This window comes from Mus caroli, unplaced genomic scaffold (assembly GCF_978045245.1).
Source record: "Mus caroli unplaced genomic scaffold, Mus_caroli_1 scaffold_18, whole genome shotgun sequence".
NCBI classification, from domain to species: Eukaryota; Metazoa; Chordata; class Mammalia; order Rodentia; family Muridae; genus Mus; species Mus caroli.
This window is the reverse complement of record NW_028227273.1, coordinates 11,010,901-11,026,367: the sequence shown is the minus strand read 5'-3', so window position 1 is coordinate 11,026,367 and position 15,467 is coordinate 11,010,901. Positions and strand designations below refer to the sequence as shown.

Sequence of the window (15,467 nt, the reverse complement as noted above, 5' to 3'; positions counted from 1 at the left end):
GTTGGGAGGGCCTACAGACCCTGGAGATAAACCCTATCGCTTCGCAGCCCAGCTGTGGTGATACACATCCATAACCCCAGCACTTGGGAGTAGAGGCAGGAGGGTCAGTAGGTTCATCATTGACAGCACAGCAATTTAGAGTTCAGCGCTACTAGAACTTCTGTTAGTCTGGCACAGTGGTAGAGCACTTGCCTGCTGTGCACACGGCCCCTGGTCCAGCTCCATCCAGCAGGGCAGCATAAAGGGCCAGGTGGGCTGTTAAATACGAAGCAGTGCAGAGGAGTGCCCGGTGTCTCAAGAGGGCTTGAAGGCTGCTCCTTCACTGTCTGAGGATCATAGATGTCTCCTTGGCCTAAGAAGCCACAGGGTTAAGGGTTGTTCTGAAGATAGACCCAAGTGCATTAGGCATGATTAACCAGCAACCTGGTTTTTTGTTTTTGTTTTTGTTTGTTTTTTTCGAGACAGGGTTTCTCTGTGTAGCCCTGGCTGTCCTGGAACTCACTCTGTAGACCAGGCTGGCCTTTAGCTGTGAGGGCCCACGCTGACTTCTTCAATTAAGTGTTGTTTACCTGCAGACGTCCTTTCCAAAGCCTTTAAAGACAGTCTGTCCCTGGATTTCCCCGTCTTAGTGACCTGTAGAGGGTAACCTTCCTGAAAGGAAAGTAAACCTCTGGCTGGAGGGCTAGGCCTCAAGTATGAGAGACGCTTAGATGTTTGGAAATGCTTGGAGAAGACAAGGGAAGGGAAGGGACTTAGTTTCTTTGAAGGTTAGACTCAATATCAAAGATTGGGCACAAATGTCCAAGGAGCCTTCCAGATATCAGTACTGGATCATTTTTTGGGTTGTTTTTGTTATTGTTGTTGTTCTAAGGCTGGGTTTCTCTGTGTAGCCCCAGCTGTCCTGGAACTCACTCTGTAGACCAGGCTGGTTTCGAACTTGGATCCACCTGCCTCTGCCTCCCAAGTGCTGGGATTAAAAGTGTGCACCACCATACCTGGCTTATTTTTATATTGTTATGTCTATGAGTGTTTTGCTTGCATGTGTGTATGGGCACTATGTGTGTACCTCGTGCTCGTGCTCAGGGAAGCCAGAAGAGGGTGACAGATTCCCTTAGGACTAGAGGTAGAGATGGTTGAGTCACTGTGTAGTTACAGGGAAGTGAACAGGGAAAGTATTTGTGAGCTTTCTCAGCCTCTCAGTTTTGAATCTAGATGCCTCAGTAAATAAAGACCTACCTCAGAAACCAATGTGTAAAGGCTCTCCCTCAGAGAGCTCCCAGGCTCTAGCAAGGAAATGGGGGGGGGGGGACTTTCTGCCTTAGTTTCTTTTTCTGTTACTTCATTAAAATACCTGACACCACCCCCCCAAAAAAAAAACATAAGGGAGAAAAAATTTATTTGGCTCACAGTTTGAGGGTACAGTCCACCATGGTAAGGAGATCAAAGTGACTGCTCAGCCCACTTTCTCCAATTATAGAGTCCAGGACCTTGGCCAGGGGATGGTGCCGCCCACATTGGGTGGGTCTTCTCACCTCAGTCAACACAATCCTACAAGCCTTGACAGGTGCATGTCCAAGGTCCTCCTCTTTCTGGAAAACTGTCTGAACTTAACTTTCCAATCAGATTTGTCTTGTCTTTCCATTAGTGTGTCCCTTTGTATTCCATGGATTTTTCAATTCAGTTGCTGCCTGTGTTTGTAAGTGCATATATGATTTTTATGTCTTTTTTTTTTAACCACTGTGAAGTGACCCTCGTTATCAGTGTTAATACTTGTTATCTAGTCGTCTGTGTTTTCTAATATCAGGATGACCACATCACTTTTCTTTCTTTTTTTCATCTCTCTTCTAAAAATTGTTTTTAGGGCCAGAACGATGGCTAAGCAGGTAAAGGCGCTGCCACCAAGCCCGTGACCTGAGTTTGATCCCTGGGACCCTCATGGTGAAAGGAGAGAACCGACTCCTTCAAGTGCCCTCTGACCTCCACACGTGCACTGTGGTACGCACATGCCTACACACACGCACACACACACATACACACACACACACACAGATTAATAAAATGTAATGAAATTTTATAAAAATATAAAAAATATTTAAAAATAATAAAATGTAATGAAAATTGTCTGTAGGTGTTTGTTTTGTTTTTGCACCATTAGAAATCAAACCCGGGACCTCATGCGTGCTAGACCACTGAACTGGTCCAGCCCTGGCCTGAGTTTGTTGTTCCTTTCAGTTCTCTGAACCCAAGTCCTTCTGCATGCTAGGTAAGCGCTCTTTTCCTCTTCCTCTTGTGTGTTCTTTTTCTTTTCCAGACAGTCTCACTATGTGGCCCAGGTCAGGCCCTGACTCCATCCTCCTGCTCAGCTTTCTGAATGCTGGGATCACAGGCCTGTGCTTTTAAATGAGTCTTTTCTTAGGAAATTCAAAGTGAAATGAATCAAACAGAATCCTTAAAGTCAGTGTGCATTGCTCCATCACAGATTTGAAAATCCCATAAAGTGATATTCTGCTCCGTTTTCATAATATACAATTAATTAATTAATTAATTTTTAAGGCAGGGTCTCTGTAGTCTTGCTGGTCTGGAACTCACAGAAGGCCACCTGCCTCTGCCTCCTGAGTGCTGGGATCAAAGGTGTGTGCCATGCTTGGCCATCCAGTCCTTTTATATTGCTTTATTTCTTTTTTTGGTTTTTTGAGACAGAGTTTCTCTGTGTAGCCCTGGCTGTCCTGGAACTCACTCTGTAGACCAGGCTGGCCTCGAACTCAGAAATCCACCTGTCTCTGTCTCCCAAGTGCTGGGATTAAAGGCATGCGCCACCAATGCCTGGTGCTTGCTTTCTTTCTTTCTTTCTTTCTTTCTTTCTTTCTTTCTTTCTTTCTTTCTTTCTTTCTTTCTTTCTTTCTTTCTTTCTTTCTTTCTTTCTTTCTTTTTTAGACAGGGTCTCACTGTGCAGCCCTGGCTGGCCTGGCCTGGGCTGGAGAGGTGGAGAAGATGCCTGAGTTCACAGAGGTGTGATTGCCTGTGCCTCCTGAGTGCTGGAATCAAGGGCACGTCCTTTTATATTTCTAAAATACAATATAAGGCCAGCCATACTTGTAATCCCATCACTCGGGGTCTGAGGCAGGAGGATCGTGAGTTCAGGGCAGTTTAGTGCACATGTCAAGTTCAAGGCCTGTTTGAGTTATGTAGTGAGACCCTGTCTCTGGAAAAAGATGAAAACATACCACACTGGCACCCATGGCAGCTCCTCTTCTTAGCTTCTTTAACATACTTACCGCAGACAGTCTGATTCCCTGCGTGCTCCTTCTTACAGCTTTAATCTCACATTTATTTCCTGCTAACATTTTTCCTTTTGATTACTGGTTCCATCTTCCTGTCTCTTCTCTCTAAAACTTGAAAATACAAGTCACTGTGAATGGCAGGCTACAGAGACTCTGACTTCCATTTCCTCTGCCGTGTCCCGAGTTTTGCTCTAGCAAGTGGTCAAACTGGAAAATCACTTTGATCTTTATTTCTTCCTTTTTCCATTTCTGTGTGGCAGGGGGCATGCCTCTGTGTGCATGTTTGCATGTTGGCTCATGTCTGCATGCATGTTTGCATGGGTCTGTGTGCATGATGGCATGTGTCTGTGTGCATGTTGGCTCATGTCTGCGTGCATGTTTGCATGGGTCTGTGTGCACATTGGCATGTGTCTGTGTGCGTGTTGGCTCATGTCTGCGTGCATGTTTGCATGGATCTGTGTGCATGATGGCATGTGTCTGTGTGCCTGTTGGCTCATGTCTGCGTGCATGTTTGCATGGATCTGTGTGCACGTTGGCATGTGTCTGTGTGCGTGTTGGCTCATGTCTGCGTGCATGTTCGCATGTGTGGTGAGTTTCCAGTGCATGTACCATGGAGGCAGAGGTTGGTGTTGACCACTCTGCCACCTCACTGAGGTGGGGTCTCTCAGCCCAGCCCAGTGTGACTCATCTTGCTAACCAGCTTGCTCTGGGAATCCTCATCTCCCACTTCCAGGGCTGGGATTACAGGCCGTCGACCACGCCTGCCTAGCATTTTGCGTTGAGTTCTGGAGATGCAAACTCTGCTCTCTGCGCATGAGTGATAAGCACTTTAACCACAGAGCCATCTCTCCAGCCCTGATCGCTGTGGTCCTGTGGAGGCAGCTTAGTTTAAAGCAACAGTTCCCAAACTGTGTCACGATCCCTGTGAAGGGCCATCAGAAAGCACAGACGTTTGCGCTATGATTCATAGCAGTAATAAGATTACAGTCGTGAAGTAGCAGTGAGAATAATTTTATGGCTGGGGGTTCACCACAACATGAGAAGTTGTATTTTGGGGTTGCAGCATTAGGCAGGTTGACAGCCACTGGTTTAAAGATGTGAGGTCTTCGGATTTGCTTAGCTTCATGGGTTTTCAGTGGAAAAATCATGTTGACCCAGCCCCTGTAAACTGGTAGAAATTAAACTCCAAGTTATGCCTTCCCAGCACAGGTGGCTACTAACACCCCTCTCGGGTCACTGAACCCTCCTGGTGTTTCCAGGCTCTCGGAGCTTCCTCTGTCCTTACTAGTCAGAAATGAGCCTATCTATGGTCTAGGGGCAGGGTAAGATCATCTGAGGACCCCCTGAGTCTTCTCGGTTTCCAACTCTACAGACAGCCTGACAGCCTCAGGCTCTACCTCCAATGGCTCATTCCAGTTAGACCACAGCTTTCTGCCTGAGTAGGCTCTGGTCTTCCATTGCTCTCAGGAAAAGCAATGACTGAATACTCCTCACTTAGTCCCTCCCACTTTGTCTTAGGGCAACAGTCTCTCTAGTACCCCCAAATAGTTGTTTGTTTTACTAGTTTGCCCAGAGTTGACTGGCTGGAGAGTTAGTCTAATATAAATTAACGTACCATTGCAGGAAGCAGAACTCCGTCCTTCCGTGCCTCTCCACCTTGGTTTTCCTGGTTAAAAAAAAAAAAGAAAGTTCTTAAAGAAAAGAAAATCTCGCTGTTTATGTAAACTCTTACTTCTCAGAGGACACTGATAACGTTTTGATTTTTATGTTTGATCTCTAGCATTTGTGTTAGAGATTTTTTCCCCTTGTGACGTTTATTTAAGGACACTGAGGCATGGTAGAGGGCTTGCCTAGTCTGGGTAAAAGGCCCTGGGTTCAGTTTGCAATACTGCAGGAAACAACAGCAACACATTGGCATGGTGGGACTGGGAAGTCGCTGGGCGACCCCAGAGGCCAGAATCTTAATGATATGCTCTCTCCTCAGGATCCCCAGAGAATCTTCCTCCTGTGACTTCCTTAGAGGGCATGTGCTTAGCTGCCCACATTCTGGAAGCTCACAAGGAAGATGAACAGCTGGAGGGTCACCGCTCAGAACACGCATCCACTTGATCTCTCAGCTGTGCTTGATACCTGGTGGGAAGTAGACAGTTGCCCTTGGACCTGGGCTGGGGAGAGCTCTGGGCCTGCTTCTTCAGACAGACACCCTTCAACTCATCTCCTTTGCTTCAGTCTTCCCTCTCCGATTCCTGGTATCATTTTCTGAGCCCTTTGAGGAGTCTGAACAAACTGGGCTCTCAGCCTCCCTGCCAGCCTCAAGTCTAGCTCTCAGACGTGTATATCAGTGCGTGAGTACGTGAGTGTGTGAGTGAGTGTATATGCACGTGAGTGTGTGCGCATGTGCACAAGTGTGTGGGGGTGTGTTTACAAACTCATGCATACATACATGTCTGACCACACAACTCCTTCCACTGGCTGGGTTCTAGGGATCAAACTCGGGTCTCCAGGCTTGCACGCAAGCGCCCTTTACCTCCTGAGCCAGCTCACTGGCCCACGTCTAGTTTCCTTACACGCATAGTCTCACTCACCATCTGCTTTCCAGCCTCCAAGATTCGGATGGTGAATTCTCTGATTTTCGGAAGGGGAGGACATGAACTCAGAAGCCTGCAACTAGAAACTGTAAAAGAGATTGCTTTTGTGGCGCCGCCAGTTGATCAGAGGGCAGAGTCTCCAAGTCCACGGGCTTCAAGTACTTCTGAGTAGTCAAACAATAGGGGACATTTTGCAGAAAACAAAGTAAGTGCTTGGCGTTCAGAGTTAGTGGCCAGAGGAACACATTTGCACATGAACAAAAAGATAATGTCATTTGCGTATGAGCAAAAATTTGATAAGTGGCTCTGCCTGCCTTTGGTCTTAGAAAGAGACCTGGAAGTTAAACCTTTCTCCTGGGGTCATGCGCTGCTGCCACCATGGCATATCGTGTACCTAGAGTACTTGAAGGTGCCCGTTGTTCTCGCTTCAGTAAAGTGCAGTGGGACTAAGGAAGGTCTGGGCAAACTCCTGCATACATGAGTCTGCCCAGAGTGAAGTGACAGGCTTGAGAGGACCAACATGGGAACTGGGACTCTGAAGCTCTGAGTATCAGAGAAGGGGTAGCCTGTCTCAGAGCCAGTGTGGGCAAAACAGGTGTGAGCCTGGACTCCAGATCCTGAGCTACTAGCAGGACAGGGTTGCTCTGAAACTCAAGCAGCTTAGCAAAATGTTACCATGGTTGGTCAGAAACATGGCCTCTGTACACTGTGTTCAAGTGAGTGTTCTATTTCTGTACGGACAAGGGAATCACAGTCCCCACCTTCCCCATGAGAGGTGGGAGAGCGGACTTTTGAGAAACACTGGCACACTCGTAACTCAGACATTGAAAGAAGGCACACTTTTATCAGACTGTAGTAGAATATGGGGCTGGGTGGAGAATGGGAGGGCTCCGTGGAACAGGAAAACTTGATCTGAGTTCAAAGCTTGACTCCGTGGTGTCCTCACTGCGTGACCTTAAGCAAGCCCTCAACCTTTCTGATCTTCCTATCGTTCTGGCAAAGCTGTCATAGCATACAAGAGGGCCAGTAATGCAACTGTTGATTGACTCCTGAACTAAATTTGAACCTTTAGCACATTTGACGAGCCCCCATTGGATACCAGTCTGTGCATCCATGCCTTCCCCGTTCTCAAAAGTCTCCTGAAGTGATGCTCTAGCCCAGCTCCATCCTCCATCCCTCGGGATGGATCTGACCTGTATGGGTGGTGGACGTTTTGGTTCCGTCTAGGCTGCAGTGGATTCTGGGAGAGAATCTCTGAGCATTTTGTCCCATCTCAGCATCCTCCATATCCCGCTGTGTAATGGAAGACAGCAGTGACAGTGTTGGCAGCCGCGTCTGCTGTTCTGTCACATGTCCAGATGCACAGAGTCAGCAGTGTTGGGGAGGAAAGGGGCGTGGCTCCAGTCCTGGCCCCGAATCACTAGGAGTCAAGGCTCACTCTCTTACAGAGTGTATTCATAGCCTGTGAGTGTCAGCATCATGCAAAACGCTGGAGGCAGTGTGGTCTGCTCTTCCCAGCTCGGTGCGTCCCTCATTCCTCCAAAATCAGCCAGAAGTCCTGAGAGATCTGTGGGTAAACACAGGACCACTGGCCTGGGATGCAGTAGCCTCACCAGCAGACACTGTATCCGCATCCAAATCCTGGCATTGATGCTTTAGTGTCCCTTGGGCATTTTATTGACCTACGTGAACTTTCTCTCTGGTCTATCCCTAAACTACACTCTGAGCCATCCCTTTCCTGCTGCTGGACACCATGCTGGTGGGAGGCTGGCATTCCCAACCTCTGACTCTCAGTTTGCTTCCAGTGTTAGAAACCATTTAGCTTTGATCTTGTCTCTTCCCTTTTCCAGAACTTACCTGCTGTGTGTCAGACTGAGCTATCCCTACTCCATCCTGTACTCCAAGATCTGCTACTGTCCTGCTGGTGGTCACAGCCATGCCTGGAAAGGAGGTGGCCCCCTTCAGTGGGAGGGCTCCGTGTGCACCCCTTGCAAGCCCAAAAGGGGGCAGGGAAGAAACTGTAGGAGCACACAATCTGGATCTGTGACTCCATGTGTGACCAGTGACACCTAGCTTCCTTCCCGGAGACCTTGCTGTTCCAGAGTGGACCTGTCTGCGAGCTGAGGCAGGGGGGGCTTTCAGCCTCCTGGCTTCCCAGTTCCCAATTCCTAGATGCAGCTGGCTCAGCCGTGAGGCTGCTGAGAGCCCAGAGCCCCAATGCCCTGCATGTGTGCACCCTCTTGTTTCATGCTGTGAAATTATGTACAGGAAAGACACAGCATCTTTCTGAGCGGCTTCTTCAGAATAGGCCAGTGTTTCTGCCGTTCATCGTAGTTCCCTGCCCTCTCTATTGTATCTCTTGGCTTCTTTCTCAGTAAGCCACCTTTTTTTTCCTCTCTGGGGAAACTATTCTTTCCTTTCTGCATTTTGTACAGGGTTTGCTCCCACCCTCTGTGGAGCCTGAGGGTCTGGAGAGCCTGTGAGTAACTAACTCTCAGCATCTGTTTAGTCACTGGAGAGAAGCTGGGGTGGGGTTGGTTTGCCTGCAGTCCTGTAGCGCTCCCCAGAGATCAGGCATTGATCGTGCCAAGTGTGTGCATCACTGTGACAAGCGGTTGGCTTACTGCCCTCTCCTCTTGTAGCTAACCAGCTGACAAAGACCTGGAACCGGGGTGGGAGGCTCCTACAGTGGGTCGTGGAACCCCCATTTTATTTGAAGTAGACTCTGTTGAGCCTGAGGGGTGGGGTAAAAGGGTGGAAACCCTATTTGTAGGTATAAATCTCTGTAGATGGCTTTGTGTTCCCTCGCTCTTGCAGCTCAGTGTCTTTGTGAGAGCTTGTGCTGAGGCCCCTGGAGACCTGACTATTTTACTGCCCTGAATACCAGCCTTCAGTAACATCCCAGATGACTCCTCTGCCAGCCTCGACACTTAGCTGCAGTCACCAAAGTAACTCCCTAAGCAGAGGATGTGGCCACCTCTCCATTAGCAGGGACAAGCTGTGGAGCCCAGAATCCCAGGACTGTGATAGGTGACTAGAGTCTGACCTTGCAACCACCTTGGGGCCTGTGTCTTAAAGCAGCTGGGTGGCTGATGGGTGGGACCCCCAAAGCTGGGTGGCTGATGGGAGGGACCCCCAAACAGGTTGTTGCAAGGCAGAGTTGCCGTAGCTGGAACTGAATCCCTAAGAAGAGTAAATTGTCACAAAGATAACGACATCTGGAAGTCTGTGTTCCATGCAGCAGAAAGGAGTGTGTGTGTGGCTGAGGACATTGGTCAGGGTACCAGCTGCCTTGTCCTCTCTCAGAGTTCTCTGGGGAGGAGGTTCTTTTCAGCGTATGCCTTTACACAGCTATGGCAAGTCCCCATCACTGCTAGGCCTCGGCTTGGAACCCTGCAAGTGGGGCCTGGGTCAGTGGTGCCCCATGAAACATGTGCAGGTGGCTGGCATTTCACTATAGTACCCCCATCAGCAAAGACCCAAAAGAGGGAGCAGCAGGTTTTTGGGGGGTATTGTCTTAGTTAGGGTTTTATTAATGTGAAGAGACACCATGACCAAGGCAACCCTGATAAATGAAAACATTTAATTGGGGCTGGCTTACAGGTTCAGAGGTTCAGTCCATTATCATCAGGGTGGGAAGGCTGGCAGTGTTCAGGAAGACCTGATGCTAGCAAAGGAGCTAAGGGTTCTACATCTTGATCAGCAGGCAGCAGAAGGAGACTGTGTGCCACACTGAGCAGAGCTTGAGCATAGGAGACCTCAAAGCCCGCCCTCACATTGACACACTTCCTCCAACAAAGCCACACCTCCTAATAGTGCCACTCCCTGTAGGCCAAGTATTCAAACACATAAATCGTTGGGGGCCATACTTATTCAAGCCACCATAGATATTCTCTTGAAAAAAAAAAAAAAGAGAAGAGCTAACACAGTTGTCTCTGACCCTGCCCTGGGTTTACGTGGCACAGAGACACAGGGAGAAACACTTGCTTGTCCCCCCTGTTTATTTTCCTCTTCTACCCTGGCACATCATGAGTGACAGCTCATCATGCTAACCGCCAGTCGCCCTGACTGCAGAGGTCTCATTCTCTCTGCCAGGTCCAGGAGATCTGGAGAAGGGGCCTCGCCAGGGATGGTAGCAGCAGCACAGGAGGCCTGTCCTAGCCTGGGTCCCAGTTGGCTTCGGGGAAAGCACAGCTCACTTTGAGCCCCATGTATCTAGAATGTTCTCTCTCATCTCGCTTGTGAGAGCGGGCTCTTGCAGCCTCGCCCTCCCCAACACATAACGTAAGCAGCTTGGCTCCTCCAGCTGACTACTGGGAAACCCAGAACACAGCAGGAATGTCCCAGGGTAGGTTCCAAGGGACCTGGACTCTTGACTTTGCCTTTTTGAGCACTTGGTGTTAAGAGAGCTTCTCACCACAGCCTTTCTGAGGCCCACGGTGATGCTGTCATGGGAGTCGATGACATGTCACCGCTGCTCAGTGAGCAGATGATGGCCAAGCTGAGGCTCTCTCCACAGGCATTCGGCCATGCCAGGTCCCCTGGGAGGACCCAAGAAACCTCTGCCCTCAGACATTGCCACTGCTCTGATAAACTGAGGGCGTACGGAAGCGGAGAGCTGAAGGAGGCTGCTGGAAGCTCCCACGGTTCTGCCTTGTCTCTAGCCCAGTGTCTATCACTCAGGGCCCAGCCAGGAGAGCAAAGCTTGTATTTACGGTTCAGAACTAAAGTGAGAATAGCAGGAGTGGAGAGCACGGGTCAGATGCACATACTGACAAGGCCATGAAACTACGGGCCAGAGCCACTGCGAAGGAGCCAAAGCCATGAGGAGTCAGAGAGTGGGGAGAAAGAACTTGGCCTCTCCCTCCCACCCTCTGGATTTCCGTGGGTGCTTCCCACCAGCTGGCTCCAGCCAGAAGCCAGCTACCCTGGGAACCTGTGGGCTCAGCAAGCAGCAGGGGGAGAGGAAGAGAGGGCCAAGGGAGAGCAGCCCTGGGGCAGGGGTACCCCTGTTGCTCTGTCTTCGGAGAATGGCAGTTCCTCTGCAATGCTAAGACCTTGGGGAAGGAAGCAGAGGAGTGGCCTGCTTGGGCTTGTAGATTGTTTTCATTCTTCTGAGGAGGGAAAGCCTTTCTGCACAGTTGACCCTGCTCTCCTTTGGAGGAATTGGCCCACTAAAGTACCTTGCCTTGTGCTCCCCTCTAGAAAGCCATGTCCTGGTTTCTGTGTACACCCCTGCCTGTTCCTCTCCTCCCAGTTTCTGGTCCCCTCCTTCCCTCCCCCCACCACGAGCACGAACCAGAGCTGGCCTCAGTGCTCTTGGGAAAGCTCTCTCCCACGCCGTGCCAGTGTGGCCTATCTGTCCGTAGGAGAGGCCATCTATTTGTCAGTTTGTATTGTGTTTCCAATAAATTTCTGGAAATCATGCCTAGTGTCACGATATTCTTCCTAGGGCTAATGGCTCAACGAGGGGGCTGCACTCTTTCTCTCTCTCTCTCTCTTCCCTCCTCTTTCTCTCTCCAGGCTTTGGTACCTGGGGGACCTCATCTAAAGGATACTATGTCTCTTCCTGTGTGTCCCTTCCTGCACGCAGTGTCTAGGAGAGGTAACAGGTCACCCCAACTCTCAGCAATCTGTCTCCAGGGTTGAATGCTCTGTTCCTGTCTCACCAACCACATCCTGAGAGCGTGGTGGTTTCAGGAAGCCGTGCCCCCAAATATGTGCCTTTGACTTTGTGTCATTTAGGCTTTGGGTAGGAGCAACAGGCACACCTCGCCCCATTAGTCACGCACAGGGCCACTCTGGCCAGCGCTGAACCCTGGGGGCCCACACTGGGGTGCTTGGGAAAGCACAGAGAGGACTGATATGCCCCGGCCCAGGGCTGCCCTGTCAGGTGACTGAGCACACTGCCTCAGTTACTCTGCTGAGGCAATTTTAGGGAAAAGCACACACGAAACCCTCACAGCCTATATGCGGGACCCTTGTTTCTTGTGCTGTGTGATAGATGGTTAAAACCAAGGGGCCAAAAAAACAAAGCAAAACCAATGGAGATGGTTTATCTGTTGGGTTTGTATAAGTATTGTTTAATTTTGTTTTGTTTTGTTTTGTTTTGTTTTTCGAGACAGGGTTTCTCTGTATAGCCCTGACTGTCCTGGAACTCATTTTGTAGACCAGGCTGGCCTCGAACTCAGAAATCTGCCTGCCTCTGCCTCCCAAGTGCTGGGATTAAAGACCTGCGTGACCACCGCCCGACATATTGTTTAATTTTTAAATATGTATTTTTTGTTCAGGTGTGTATGTACTATGTATTTATGTATGTATATATGATGTATTTATGTATATATGTGGGCTTACATGTGCCATAGAACACATATGGAAGTCAGGAACAACTCCTACCAGTTCCTTCCTTCCACCACGGAGGTTCTGAGGTTAGAACCTAGATTGTTAGGTTGGTTACAAACACCCTGCCTGAAGAGCCGTCTCCTGGACCCAGAACCAATAGACATGGAAAGGGTTAGCTTTTTAGATCGGCTCCCTTGTCAAGCAATCACATTTCCTATGTCATTATTTTTTAAAGATTTATTTATCACACACACACACACACACACACACACACACACACTGTAACTTTCTTCAGACACACCAGAAGAAGACGTCAGATCCCATTACAGATGGTTGTGAGCCACCATGTGGTTGTTGGGGAATTGAACTCGGGACCTCTGTAAGAGCAATCAGTGCTCTTAACCACTGAGCCATCTCTCAGCCCTCTAAAATATTTCTTTAAAAAAAGAATAGGAAACAGCTTTCTCTTTATTAGCTGGCATCAACTGCCAGTGGCTCCTCTGGCAGGGGCACATCGTGAGCCTCTTGACCCCACCCATGCTGGAGCTTTGACCTTGTGTAAGTAACCACAAACATCGTGAATTCATGTGTACAGTGGCCATGTTGTCCAAATGATGCCATTTCACAGTGCTCCTCCCCACCCACTGCCCTTACACACTTGTAATACATTGCTATGTCCTACTTAGGACAGTGCACAGTCACTTTTCCTCAGCATTCTGACCAGTGGGTCCTGCACCTCTGTATTACCCACTGCAAAAAGAAGCTCCCCCGAGCAAGGCTGATGACAGCCACACAAATCTATGGATGTAACAATAAATATTATTGGCTTAGACTTCTCAAAAACCTATTTTAATAAGGTTCTTAAATGCTTCAGCCTCCCTTCTAGCCCACCACCCACCAGAGGTAATGGAAGAGAAAGGTTAATAGGGAACAGGGATTGTGGACCTGTTTAGCAGTAGTTTTGGGGGCTATTCCAATATCCGTTGTCAGCAGTCCAGTCCTGTAGCAAACACCAACACGAAGCAGCAGCAGCAGCCCAGTCCATTCGGCAATCACCAGTCATGAATCAGCAATGGCAGTTTGGTTTGGAAGAAGCCATGGGGTTCCACCAGTCAATCAGTCCAAGTCCTCGGAAGCAGCAAGAAGCCACAGGAATATCACGAGCCCTTGGCTGAGTTACTCTCTACAAAGTCATGACAGGCGAAGATCAGCAACACGATGTAAGGTAAGCTAGTGCAAGAGCCTCCTCAGCGAAGACTAGAGAACCAATGCCAGAGCCTCCTCCCACTGTCTGTGGGGTCACAGTTATAGTCTTTCTAAACATCACACATCCTCTCACCTGTGTCTGCTTCAGCAAAACATTCTCTCACCTATGTATCTGCCTCACAAAACAACGGAGTCTCCAAAAGAACCAGAAATTTCCACTTCCAAATATTTAGAAGGTAATGTGATAACACGCACAACCATTTACCAAGACAACTGTAATAGCATCTGCTCTAAAGCTTGTGACGCCCTGGCCCAGACACAGCTTCTAACCAGGTTTATAGCAGGCATGAATCCCCATCTCTCTAAAACACACCCCTTCCTGCTGTAGACAAGCTGAATTCACACACCCACTCCCCCTTTTTTTTACAGTTGAGTATCCAGACTCAAGCCAGACTATCACTTACAAACCTTGGGAAGTCACCCAACCTCTCTGTACCTCAGAATTCTCATCTGTAAAATGGGATAGCAATATCTATCTTGGGGCTAAAGAAATTAGCACATGTCTGATGCTTAGACCAGAGCCTGGCATACAGTGTTTATTACGGCTAGCTCATTCTTCTTCTATCTTAGTCAGGGTTTGAATTCCTGCGCAAACATCATGACCAAGAAGTAAGCTGTGGAGAAAAGGGTTTATTCAGCTTACACTTCCATGTTGCTGTTCATCACCAAAGGAAGTCAGGACTGGAACACAAGCAGGTCAGGAAGCAGGAGCTGATGAAGAAGCCATGGAGGGATGTTTCTTACTGGCTTGCTTGAGTGGACATGAGATATGATTTGTGTCAAGTTCACAAGGGGTGGACTGTGGTGGCTCTTCCTGGTTGTCAAATTGACTGCATCTGGAATGAACTACAATTCAGAATTGGAAGGCATAGCCATGATCCTAATCTGAAGGCTGGGAGATAGAAGTTTCTGACCTGGATCTTGGTGTGGAGATCTTGAGGCACAGTGGCTATGAATTCCAGAAGATTAAGACAGGGAGATCAGCCGGGCGTGGTGGCGCACGCCTTTAATCCCAGCACTCGGGAGGCAGAGGCAGGCGGATTTCTGAGTTCGAGGCCAGCCTGGTCTACAAAGTGAGCTCCAGGACAGCCAGGGCTATAAAGAGAAACCCTGTCTCGAAAAACCAAAAAAAAAAAAAAAAAAAAAAAAGACAGGGAGATCTCCGAGTTCAAGGTCAGAAACTTGGAACCAGGAATAGCTGCTACACCTTCATACCTCTGTTCTTTCCTCTCCCTCCTCCTGAAACTATATTTGTTTTTGTTTTTTGTTTTTTTTGTTTTTTTTTGTCCACAAGATGACAGAACCCTCAAACCACGAAAACCTCAGCCCTCTGCGTACTGCACCTGTCTCCCTTTACTGGCAAAGTAACTGAAAAGGAGGAGGGAGAAGTGTGTCTCCGTTACTTCCAACCTCATTAGTGCCTCAACCCATTATAGAGCTTTATGGTTTCCCTCTGCTCTGGCCCAACCACTCCGAGAACTTGCTGTCAATAAAGTCACTAATGACTGTCTAAAGTACCAAAAATCTGTCACCCAGTCTGCGTGGCTTGAGCACTCAGAGCTGTGGTCAGCTCCCCCCCACATTGACCTCCCTATCATCTATTTAGAGACACACTTAGACATCATTCCTAGCTGCCTCTCCCCACAGGTTGGCCTTGAAGCCTTCACCTTCCTGGGTGCTGGGATTATGATCATGTGCCACCTCCCCTACTCCTGAAATCCTTTTCTTTCTTTCTTTCTTTCTTTCTTTCTTTCTTTCTTTCTTTCTTTCTTTCTTTCTTTCTTTCTTTTTCTTTCTTTCTATCTTTATTTAAAATATAGTGCTGGTCAGGGCATTGTGGAATTGGGATGTCCACCCCAAATGCCGGACACAGCTGGGATGCTTGTGTACTTGGCTCTGTGGACTGGCTTTCCCGAGGCAGGCAGTTAGCAGGCACTGTTGAAAATGTTCTGCACTTGCCAAAAAATGGTGGTTTTAGTCCATCTTTTCC

The 15,467-nt window shown here is 48.6% G+C and overlaps 1 protein-coding gene and 1 long non-coding RNA gene across 6 annotated transcripts in view; one reads left to right on the top strand and one right to left on the bottom strand.

Moving 5' to 3' along the window:
- Nucleotides 1–11,294, top strand: part of Mta3 (metastasis associated 1 family member 3) — a 117,419-nt gene extending 106,125 nt beyond the window's left edge. For 2 of the 5 annotated variants that reach the window (XM_029471265.2, XM_029471264.2), the window contains exons 17-18: nt 5,881–6,074; nt 7,720–11,294. In XM_029471265.2, the coding sequence (XP_029327125.1) occupies nt 5,881–6,041 (161 nt within the window). In that variant the 3' untranslated portion in view covers nt 6,042–6,074; nt 7,720–11,294. Of the gene's footprint in view, nt 1–1,861; nt 2,063–5,880; nt 6,075–7,719 lie in introns of those variants that run through there. The other 3 variants (XM_021185943.3, XM_021185942.3, XM_029471267.2) reach the window with 2 other exon arrangements.
- Nucleotides 11,295–12,661: 1,367 nt separating this feature from the next.
- LOC115029756 (uncharacterized) lies at nt 12,662–14,579 on the bottom strand. The gene is made up of 2 exons (XR_003835321.2): nt 14,121–14,579; nt 12,662–13,394 (listed from the first exon to the last, which is right to left on the bottom strand). It is a non-coding gene; the product is annotated as an uncharacterized LOC115029756 (long non-coding RNA).
- Between the last annotated feature and the right edge of the window lie 888 nt (nt 14,580–15,467).